At 36.4% G+C, this 11,518-nt stretch overlaps 2 protein-coding genes across 2 annotated transcripts; one reads left to right on the forward strand and one right to left on the reverse strand.

Moving 5' to 3' along the window:
• The first annotated feature begins 1,897 nt into the window (after positions 1-1,897).
• On the forward strand, positions 1,898-9,110 carry LOC118048814 (uncharacterized). Its single transcript, XM_035058634.2, has 7 exons — positions 1,898-2,394; positions 2,651-3,116; positions 3,257-3,365; positions 3,755-3,875; positions 3,988-4,719; positions 5,910-7,959; positions 8,262-9,110. Exons 2-7 carry the CDS (start codon positions 2,921-2,923, stop codon positions 8,687-8,689), a joined length of 3,636 nt encoding a protein of 1,211 aa, XP_034914525.1. The 5' UTR covers positions 1,898-2,394; positions 2,651-2,920; the 3' UTR covers positions 8,690-9,110.
• Positions 9,111-9,332: 222 nt separating this feature from the next.
• LOC118048921 (BAHD acyltransferase At5g47980) lies at positions 9,333-10,658 on the reverse strand. Its single transcript, XM_035058771.1, has one exon. It carries the CDS (start codon positions 10,656-10,658, stop codon positions 9,333-9,335), a length of 1,326 nt encoding a protein of 441 aa, XP_034914662.1.
• Between the last annotated feature and the right edge of the window lie 860 nt (positions 10,659-11,518).

An 11,518-nucleotide genomic window follows, 5' to 3' on the forward strand; every position in this document is an offset into this window, starting at 1 on the left:
ATGCTGACTTGAAACCAGGCATTATCTTCATCCAAATTGATGGATTAACAATCACAACAGCAGCAATTTAATAAATCTCAATCAAACAGTGCCACCTAATTATGATATGATTTGGCAGCCCAGGAATATTTTTTATTTAAAATTTATAAAATAATATTTTTTTTATGCTTTAATTTTTATTTTTAGTACTAAAGCATCAAAACAATAAAAAATATATATATATATTTTTTTAAAATTAAAATCTTATAAAACACGATTTATAATAAAAACAAACCAACTCCGATTTGGTCAATGTTTAGCGCTAACTCCTTGGATAAAAAGTTGTTATATGGCTTGGCATGGATTGAGAGTTTAGGCCTTAGTAGATGAAATTTAGTTATATTTGTTTTTATATTTTAAAAATATTTTTTTAATTTTAAATTAATTTTTTTTTAATGTTTTTAAATATTTTAATGTGCTGATATTATAAATAATTTTAATATACTTTTAAATTAAAAATATTTTAAAAAATAATTACAACTATACAATTCAATAGAAAAGCAGGAATAGAGGGTGATTGCTGGTACTTATATTTTAAAATTATATTATAGAATCTATGATAAAGAATATTTTTAAGCAGGTAAGTAATCACTTCCAGCGATTTCATGGAAATATCTGACGTGTTGATCGATTATTATATTCGAGAAAATTAATGAATATTTTTAAACACTGACTTCAAAACTAAAATTCATAAAGAATTGTTCATTATTGTTCAGGCATTTTAAGCTTTTTCTACCACCTACCCCGGCTAAATTGCTGTAATGCCATGTATTTGTAGTTATTATTTATTATTTATTACACTGCATGCTACCTGACACATGAACACTTGTGCAAATGACAAGACTGATCGATAGATGATTTTCAACATTTTTAATCTATTTGTTTTTAAAATATACCAAATATATATAAATAGTTTAATATCATTTGAAAAAAAAAAAAAAACCTTTTCTAGTCGTTCTAGTCGGTTATAGTAATTTAAAAAATACCATAATTCCTCACAAAATAATTTCAAAACATAGTAGGATAGCAAATCACAATCTCATAATAAAATAGATTTAAAATATGATCCTATTTTAATTTAAAAATTAGAATCAAAATACATTTATAATTATTATTAATTAATCAAATACAAATTATATATATTTTTACAATGATTACAGGCTTACAGCCATAAAATAATAATAATAAAAAAACATTACAAAGAAAGGTGGATAGAAGTAGAAGCCACTTCATAAATTTAAATTCCAAAAAATCTTGAATTTTTCTAAAATCTCAACATAAATTTTGTGAGTAGGCTGGAACTTATCCAAGAAATGCCAATTTAATGCAATAATTAAGAGCCTTTTAACTATAGTTTATATATTTTTTATTTAAAAATATATTAAAATAATATATTTTTAATTTTTTAAAAAATTTATTTTTAACAACATTTTAAAATGATTTAAAAATACTAAAAAATTTAATTTAAAAAAAATCAAAATTCAATAAAAAATATATTTCAACCACAGCCCAAAATATGTAACAAATATCTGTCCCATTAAATAGTTTTCAATCGTCAGATGTTGGGATCACACATTAATGTTGTTAAAAAGTAATTTTCCCGGTCCCAAGAAAGAACAGGTTAATTAGCTTGCAAGTACAACAATACTCCTGCAATAAAATACGAAAATTATCTAATATATATATATATTATATTATATACAGGAATACGTGAGACTGAAGGACTTAAAAAGCCTAACAAAGCACGTGACCACTAGGATCGTATTTCATACTTAAAAAATTAAAATTAATAAATCGTATGTTAAGAAATAAGAATTCTCGTATTATACTGTCTTAAGGAAAAATAATTGCAATCAAGATAAATAAAGAAAATAATAATCAGAGCAATAATCTAGAAAAGGGAAAAAAAGAAGAGAGGAAATATCCATCGCAGAGCAGCGAGAAAGTGAAACGACTGAGAGAGAAAGAGAATAGAAAATGGAAGTTTGGTGTTGATGGGAAGGAAAGAAGAAGGAACAAGCAAATCAAAGCAGCTCCGTAACAACTAAAAAAGAAGAGTTTTTTTAGTTTTTTTTTTTTTAATTTTTCGGAGGAGAGAGAATAATGCTGGAAAAAAACGAAGGTGATCGATCCGCGATCTGGCAGTGAATAACTTGGAGCATTAAATGCGTTTAGATCTAGAAAAGAAAGCGTTCTTGGGGGTGTAATTTGGCATTTAGTCTTGGAATTTGAGATCTTCGTTGAAGAATTTTTTACTTGAACATATATATTTTTTGGTTTCTGGCAAGTGAAGTTGCTCTGCTGCTGCTGCTGCTACTTGCTGAGTTGGCTACTCCTCTTTGCTGCTTTAAAACGGTGAGTTTTTATTCTTTTTTTTTTATTCGGTGGAAGGTGATTAGAAGTTGAATTTGAGTTGAATTGGGGGGTTTTGAGTGTGATGGAGTGTAGTATCAGTGTGCTGGGATCATGATGGAAATGAATCTAGGGTTTTGATATTGTATTGCGAGCTGAAGGATTCTGTTTGCTTCTTATTTTCATAGGGTTGCTGAGCTACTTCATTTTTAATGCTGCATTTGCTTCAATTAATGTGATGGTATATGCTGTGCTGTAGGTTTGTCTTTGAAGATTTGGGGTTAAATTGTATGCGTGGGAATTGGTTGGCTTTGCTTCGGGTTGCTAGAAGTGGTGTTAATTTAATTCAGTGAAACTAGAATTGAAGCTTCATTTTTCGGAAGAAAAGGTGTTTTGGTTAATTTATTAGTTTGGTTTCGTCGTTGGATACCGGTTTATGGGAAATCTGGTTGGAAAAACGGTTATCTTGGTTTTAGTGCCGAGGAGAGGTTGAAGTGATTAGTTTGGAAGTTTATTCATAGTGGAGAAGATGCCGCCTTCTCCGGCATTGAGATATTCTCCTGGGAGAGAGCCAAGAGCAGAAAATCATAAGCGAGGGCGTAGCCTTGAAGGTGGATTGCTCTTCAAAGAGAAAGATGAGGATCTTGCTCTTTTCAATGAAATGCAGTCTAGAGAAAGAGAGAATTTCTTGCTTCAGTCAGCTGATGACTTTGAAGACTCATTCTGTAATTGTCCATGCAAGCTCCATTCTTTCATTTGGTTTATTTATTGCATTACCTATCCTTTCCTGAATGTAAATATTTCTATGTTTCTTCTGGCTAATGGTGTTGCATGCTCCGTTGATGAATTAAATTGTTTTATGCAGCCACAAAGTTGAGATACTTTTCAGACTTAAAACTTGGAGTTTCCATCCCTGTTCGAGGAGAGAGTAGTGAACTTCTTAATGTAGATGGGGAGAAGAATGACTATGACTGGTGGGTTATGGTTTCCTATTTGGAAACATTTTACAACACCTTGTTAATTTTTGTTTCTCTAGTGAACACAATATTTAAGTTTTTGACAAGAAGAAACTTGTTTTTAGGCCACAGTCTACTTGTTTCTAGCGTGTTCAATTTATCATAGTTAAAAATTCAAGTTTTGAGGTATACAAGCTAAATTTACCATGTCTAACAAGTCAAGTTTCTAAATGTCAAGCTAATAGCGCTGCCAGTTGGTTGATTAATTCACAAAGACAAGCTGAAATTGATCATTTTATAATAATTAATATCGCATTTTTTCATTTGCATCTTGCTTTTTAAGCTGGTAAGAGAGCTCTTAGCTGCTCTTGGTTTTGATGAATTGCTTGGTCTTAATAATTTTGTAGGTTATTAACTCCTCCTGAGACCCCGCTTTTTCCTTCTTTGGACGATGAACCCCCACCAGTTAATGCTGCATCCAGGGGCAGACCTCGTAGTCAACCCATTTCCATATCGAGATCTTCGACGGTAAGTCATTGACTGCTTTTATGGAATACAATTTATTGCCCAAAGGTTTAGGATAAAGAATACAATTATATCCATAATTTCCTGTAATTGAGATGGGTGCATCCATGTGTAGATGGAGAAGAGTCACAGGAGCAGTAGGGGCAGTGCAAGCCCAAATCGCTCAAGCCCTTCCCCGCGTTCTGGTAATAGTACATTTCAGTCGAGAGGAAGGCCATCATCGGCATCTTATTCTAGTCCAACTCCTAGTCAACGGGCTTCCACTCCATCACGTAGACCATCTCCTCCTCCGAGTAAAGCCTCAACACCCGCTCCAAGGTCTTCTACTCCCACTCCAACTCCAAGGAGGATGAGCACAGGTTCGGGGGCAAGGGGAACTTCCCCCATAAGGACAAGTAGAGGGAACTCTGCCTCACCAAAAATAAGGGCATGGCAGTCAAATATTCCTGGTTTCTCCTCTGAAGCACCACCGAATCTTCGCACTTCTCTGGCAGATCGGCCAGCATCATATGTAAGGGGTTCCTCTCCAGCATCCAGAAATAGTAGGGACTCAGGCTCAAAATTTGGCAGGCAATCAATGTCTCCAGCCTCTAGAAGTGTCAGCTCATCACACAGTCATGATAGAGACCGAATTAGCTCACACAGCAAAGGTTCTGTGGCATCATCTGGTGATGATGATGTGGACTCTCTACAATCCACTTATGTGGGTAGCTTAGACCACTTAGCTTCGAAGAGAACTGGTGGCTTTCCTAATAATAGAGCTCCTGCGTTCTCAAAGAACTCAGCTAGAGTATTTTCCCCAAGTTCCGCTCCAAAAAAATCCTTTGACTCTGCTCTTCGTCAAATGGTATGGCACTGTCTAATGCACTTAACCACTCTCTTCTCTGTTAAATATTTACTGTGATAAAGTTTTGCTAGTGTCCCTACAATAGTCACTTTCTAGAGTTAGGTTTTACACAGATCCCTATCATACTTCAGATATTAAGGTGAGCTTCCATGTACAAATTAGTTTATTGACAATTTGGATAACTTTTATTGCCACCATAAGTCCTTTTATTTATTGTCCATGATACTAAAATCAAAAGCTTCCACAGATATATAAACATAGCCAAATGCTTTAAGAAGACTTGCTAAAGGGAGCGCTGTGTCACGAACACCATTCTCTGACCTACCTCAAGAACTTAAAACTTTAAGATCGTTTTTAGTACCCAACCCTACCATCAATAACTAATTCATTTCTAATGCCTGCAATTGTGTGGGAAGTCATCACAATTCCTAAAATCTTGTGGGGTTTTAGCCAAACCAATCCCACAGTAGATCACCCTTCCACCTGCATCCTCCCCCCTCCATAAAACAAAAGAAAAGGTGAAATGGATGTTGAATAAAATGGATCTTTTATAAACTTACCCAAAGAAATAAAAAAAAAATGTGCTCAACTGTGACAATGAAATTGTATCGGAAGGGAAAGGCATCGTGAATTGTTATCATGTCCTTTTTTACTTTGATAGTTTGGCAAAAAATTTCTTCACTTGTATTTCCTTGGTAACCACAGCCATTATAATAAGAATATTATTTCTTTTTTATTTAATTTGAACTTTAAATACATTAACACATTTTTTTAGTGTTTAGCCTCCTTGCAGCTCTGAAATAAATGCTTTTCAGTCTGTTGATCTTTTCCTTTTAGATAAAATGGCTTGCATTTTTTGTTTGTATGCTCTGAGCATACATGCTTCAATTATGCATGTTCTAGTTTGATATGGTCTTACCAAATTGTTTATTAATTAAAATCATGTAATTAGTTAAACTTTTTTGTTGTGGTCATGCTGTCACATCATTTCTGGAATAATTCAGGTCTAAAGTGTCCGGTTTGACAAGTAAGAAAAAGTTTATTTATGGAACTTTTCATGAAACCTTAAGTATATATTTATTCTGTGAAACTCGAAGAGTTCTTGCATTTACTTTCCTCTATTGTGCATTCATAGTTTTTCAGAAGTCTTGGTGTGCAGATCATTTGTTTGATAAATATTTTTTGTGTAGGATCATCGGAAAAGTCCTCAGAACATGTTCAGACCACTTCTATCCAGTGTCCCCAGCACTACCTTCTATGGTGGAAAAGCAAGTTCTGCACATCGCTCTTTGATGTCGAGGAACTCTTCTGTAACAACCAGCAGTAATGCGAGTTCTGATCAAGGTACCAGCATTGCACCTGATACCGAGGGAGGTGACCACCACCAGGAAGATATGGCAACTGAAAGTGGTAAGGTACTGTATCCTGATGCTCAGGAAGGGGTTTTTGCCTTTGATAAGGTGGACGCATTAAATAAAGATGCCGGGCATGATACAGACGACGGCCTTCACTTTCAGCTGCATGACTTGGAAAGAGACCCCTCAATTGAATATGAACCTGGTGGTTATGAGGAGGGCAGGCACCATCATGTGGAAATCAGTTCTGCTTCTGACACTTTATGTTTCAAGGCTGATTTGTCAGAAGTTGACAGTCTAGAAAAAACAAGAGTTTGTTCTAAATGTGGTTGCAGGTATAGTGTTATTGAAACTCTGGAAAAGGATGTCGATCTTTGTCCTGATTGCGACAATCTTGTAGGCGCTGCCACTCCAGACACAGAAATAGTAGCCATTGACAGCATCCCAGTGCTGTCTATTAATATTTCTGAAGAACACCAGCCATCTGATGAACCAAATAACCGGATGGCTGTACCTGAATTACAGCCACAAGTTAATGATATGAAATCACAATTTGTTGAAATGGTTGATGCAAGGGTTTCCCTGCCTGAAGACAGAGTTAAGCAAGACGAGACTTCATACCATGAGCAAAACCGTATTTATTCTCGAGAAAGTTCTCTCACGAGGTCTTTGATGGAAGGAAGTGAACATAGTACTATTAAGCAAGGTGAGATTTCATACCATGAGCAAAACCATATTTTTTCCCGAGAAAGTTCTCTCACGAGGTCTTTGATGGAAGGAAGTGAACATAGTACTGCTGGCCATCATGAAACAGGACAGCCACTTCCTGGTTATAGCCTTCCTAGCGGGGATGCTGGAGATCAGCAATTGCCTCGCTCAAATAACTATCCAAGTTTGAAGGCTGGTGTTTCAGAAGGTGCTGGGATTTCTGTATTGCTCAAAAGGTCTAGCAGTAGCAAAGGGCCTGTTGTTCAAGGCAGGACTTTAATTGCCTCTACCATTACTTTCGATGATTTGTCGTATGCAAGAGACAGTGCAAACAGTTTTAGAAGTTCCATTGGGCATGGTAGTACATCAGCATCATCCTCCATTGATTTCAGCACCAGCAGACAAGTTGAAACACGTGTTCAACGACAGTTAAGTGGCAGGAAATCTGACATGGAGAACTACAGATATGACCTAAGCTCAAGACCTCAAAGCACTGCATCATCTTTTTCTGGAACTTTAAATGATGGTCACCAAACTCTAGGTCTTACAACAAACACACATGAAGAAAATGTCGAGGTTTCTGCTGGCAATATAAAATATGATGGTTTGAAGGAAACACCTGTAGCTTTTCAAAGGATATTGCTGGCTTCAGAAAATAAAGAAATGGATGTTTCTTGTATGTTTTTTACTGATGCAGCAGTTCCTGAAGAAGATTTGTTTGAGCAAAAGGACAGTAATAGAAAAACTGATGTATCTTCCTCAGATTTGCCAAGTCATACAGTTGGGATTCGGTTGGAGGAGAATTCAGCACTATCAAATCATGGCAACTTTTCTTTATATGAAAATGGAGAAGATTTGCCAAACAATGCAGGCGATGTCTCAGATGTAGAAGCATCAGCTCTTCCTCCAGATTCTTCAGAGAATTCAGCGCTAAACACCAGTCTTGACAGATTGAATGTTGCTGAGATTCCTGCTCATAGTCGTTTGGCTTCAATATCAGAAATAGAAGTTGAGAACAATTGTCATGGTACTGGCCCAGAGAATGATGATATATCGACAAATTCAAGGAGCACCATAAGTGAAGTTCAGGATCGTCCAGTCCCAACACCTTCAGATAACGAAACTCCTGCTTCTGTTTTGGAACACAACATGCCAGATCATCCAGATGGCATAATAGGTATGTTTAATCCTGGGTTATGATTTGTGTTGATTACATGTTTGCAGGTTTAAACACAATTGACTGAAACATGGCTCCAATTTTATTTTTTTTGCTTTGACTGTCTGATTTAAACATTATTTTCCAGTTAGAATAATGAGTCAAGTTCTGCAGTTTGTAAAGTAATGTTAGTAGCAACTCCTATGTTTACAAAATGATTTTCCAGTTTCCATATGCTTGCCACATATTTTAATCTAATGCTAACTTTGAGATGGGTCTAGCATGTTTTGGTTTGATTCTCTAACAATGTTGACTTTTGACAGAGGAGTCAACTGTTATGGTAGACTGTCAGGCAGGGAGCAAGGCAAGAAGCCTAACCCTTGAAGAAGCAACAGATACAATACTTTTCTGTAGCTCCATTGTTCATGATCTGGCCTACCTGGCTGCAACTACAGCCATTGAAAAGGAAAGTTCAGTCCCATTGGAAGGTTCTTGGCCAACTGTTACAGTTCTTGGAAAATCCACAGCTGACAGAAAGGATCCGCGTGGGAGACCTGCTGGAAAACGCACTTCAAAATCCCTAAAAGTGAGGCAAAAGCGGGCAGGAGTAGATGCAAAACATTCTGCCAACAAGCCCGAGAATGATGAGAATGCCAATGAATCTATGGTGCATAATGTTGGGCTTCCGAACGAGATGGGCATTATGAAGCCTCCGAAGTTGGAATCCAAGTGCAATTGCACGATAATGTGAAATCCTCCGAAGATGGACAGTATGAAGCCTCCGAAGTTGGAATCCAAGTGCAATTGCACAATAATGTGGAAGTCTTTCATTCACTGTGTGATTGCTCTCTCCTGCGACATGGAGAGATGCCAAGTGCTTGTATGCTAATAGTTTTGTGTTTGAAGGGCTGTATGGACTGTTGCCAATTCATTTATGTTGATTCCAATTTATTTGTAAGAAGCACCACCCTGTGTTGGTGACGTAAATGTAAAGTTTTTACTGTCATTAGGCGCGAGGCATTGGAGATTTGTGCTTGCTCTGCTCCAGGTGCCATATTCTTGTTAGTTATCCCGTCCGATTCAAATGCTCCGGTAGAAAAAGGTGTGAATTAAACCCCCAAGTGTTCATATTTGTTATTATTTTTTAAAAATACAGCTTGATTTTTGTTCAACGGCTCATCTGTGGTGGCATTTCGTCAAATTAGAGCAGCTAAAATGATACTGTAGATAAACTCTATTACATTACTGTAAACTCTTATGACCAGACAACAAGAAAAAAGAAAAAGAAAAGAAATTTCACCACCAGCAAACTAAAGAATGTAATGTAATGAATCGATGATTCAAGCGCATTACATCACACACTGGACCTCACAAACATGTTCTTTCCATCTGAGCTAAACTGATACGCTAGGATTTGCAGCAGCAAATTCTAGCAGCTCCTTGTTGGATTCGAACAAGGCCATGTCTTCTGGACTCAAGCTTATACACGCTTCTATTCCATCACCATCCCTTGTGTCGATCAAACACATAACATTTTTCAGCTCTACAGTTAAAACATTACTCAACCATGCAGGTTTTCCCCATCCGAAATCAGCATCATAAAGTTCAAATCTACACCAACTGGTGCAGTTATAGTAGTCAATATCTTTGCTCATGGCCATCTTTCCAAACTCTTCTACCGTCTTGCAAATTGCTAACGAAGTATCATCCCCTTGGGTTATTTTAGCATAATTTTCACCAAACTCTAGAAGATCTTTCCTTATACGGCTCACTATACCTTGCAATTCTAAATCATCATGATCCTCCATCCGCGCTGATATACTACCTACGTAGTTCCCACCGTAGTTGTCTGGTAAGGTTGGCACAAGCCTCTTCCGAATATTCACTCCAAGAGACAACACAGCTTTTCTTGGAACCCCGAAGTTTGATCTTGATGCGCTCATCGCACATTTCCAGATCAACGCTGTTACTGATTCCACCCGTGTTGGATCTGGCACGCTTGCACTGATGGCTTTAGCCTTGAGCGCAGTGATTTTGGGAGCTTCAAACACAAACCTTTTCATGACAGCCTCTCCTTGAATCAAATCTACTGGAAGCATTGAGATTGGTAAATCCATTTGTGGGAAAATACAAGCACCCATGAACACTGGACTGATCACCACCTCAGTACTCGACCTGCGAGCGGTTGCAGCCCAGCACTTGATGAATGATGCTAGCGTGGATGCATCTGCAACCTTGTGAGAAAGATTCACGCCAATTGCCAAGCCACCACAATCAAAGAAACTAGCTTGGACAATTAACTGACTATCCCTGGCCGTGGCTGGTTCACTTATAGCTGCAGGCAGGAGTTGTTTTAGCACTTCAGTATCAGGCTTTTTGAGAATATCAGAGAGAATACAATGGATTCGAGCCTCAATATATTCAGCCCCATGGTCATCACATTCAATGGACGAATTGTCTTTGAGTCTGCCTGCAAATGGATAAAAATGAGTCAAGGCTTCAGACAGTGAGGTCTTTAGTAGCAGTGACCTTTCCGTGGCTTTGGCAAGGTGATCTGTGTCGTTTCTATTCCTGGGGTAAAATAGCAGTAGTGGAATGTGACCTACTGGCATGAACTGGTCCAGAAGAGAGAGCTTGAGACTTCTCAAGTGAAGGGGCGTTGGAGAGGATGGTTTGATGGTTTCTCTCTGCATGATCTCGATTCTCAGTAGCGCAGACATGATGGTAATCCTGCTAGCTATGTGTTTTCAAGTCTGGTTAACAGATAAGGCCTCAATCCAAACTTGTGTGATAAGTAATTAACATAACAACTCCCCTGGTAAGAACGGAGTGATAGCAACGAAAGCAACTAATCAAAGTAAACGGACAAGTCAAGTGGAAAAAAACAACTGGACGATCCTGTCTTATGAAACGTGGGACACCTTCTTTCTTTCAAGCCTTTAAGTTTCGAGAAAATTGTTTTTTTAAAAAATCAATATTGATTTTTTTTTTAAAAAAATCTTCAAAGCTTGATTCTTTTTTGGTTAAAATTCCATGATAAATTGAAGAGAAAAAAAACCTTTAAATAAGTTTTGGAACCTACTTATTTACCTTGTTGGATTTGAAATTTTTTTTTCTAGACTTTTAATTTATTTATAAATTATAATACTAAATGAAATATATTAGGTAAGTAAATTTTAATTATGAATTATTTTTTATAGAGATTCTAGATCTAAATCTAGCATAAACATGAATTTCTAGTTTATTTTCTAGGAAATTAAGAATAAGATTTTTATAAAATATCATACAATTTTATTTATTTCCCTGCCATGTTAGGGTTGTAATTTTATGGATAGAAAACCCTAGTTTTTATATTCTCTTTATCACACTATTTCATGGAATGTATTATAATTATTCTTCTTTCTTCTTCTTTTGTCTTGTTTCAATATATCACTAGTATACTTGTTTGTATTTCGCTACGAGTCAAACTATTTTTTTCTAAACTTAAAAAAATATTAAGAGTAGAGTTTTTTTGACAGCAACATTAAATTCAATCAAGTGACTCAATCTTGAAACCTGCCAACCCAACATCCTCATTTCC

The sequence above is a fragment of the Populus alba genome, chromosome 10 (assembly GCF_005239225.2).
Source record: "Populus alba chromosome 10, ASM523922v2, whole genome shotgun sequence".
Lineage (NCBI taxonomy): Eukaryota > Viridiplantae > Streptophyta > Magnoliopsida > Malpighiales > Salicaceae > Populus > Populus alba.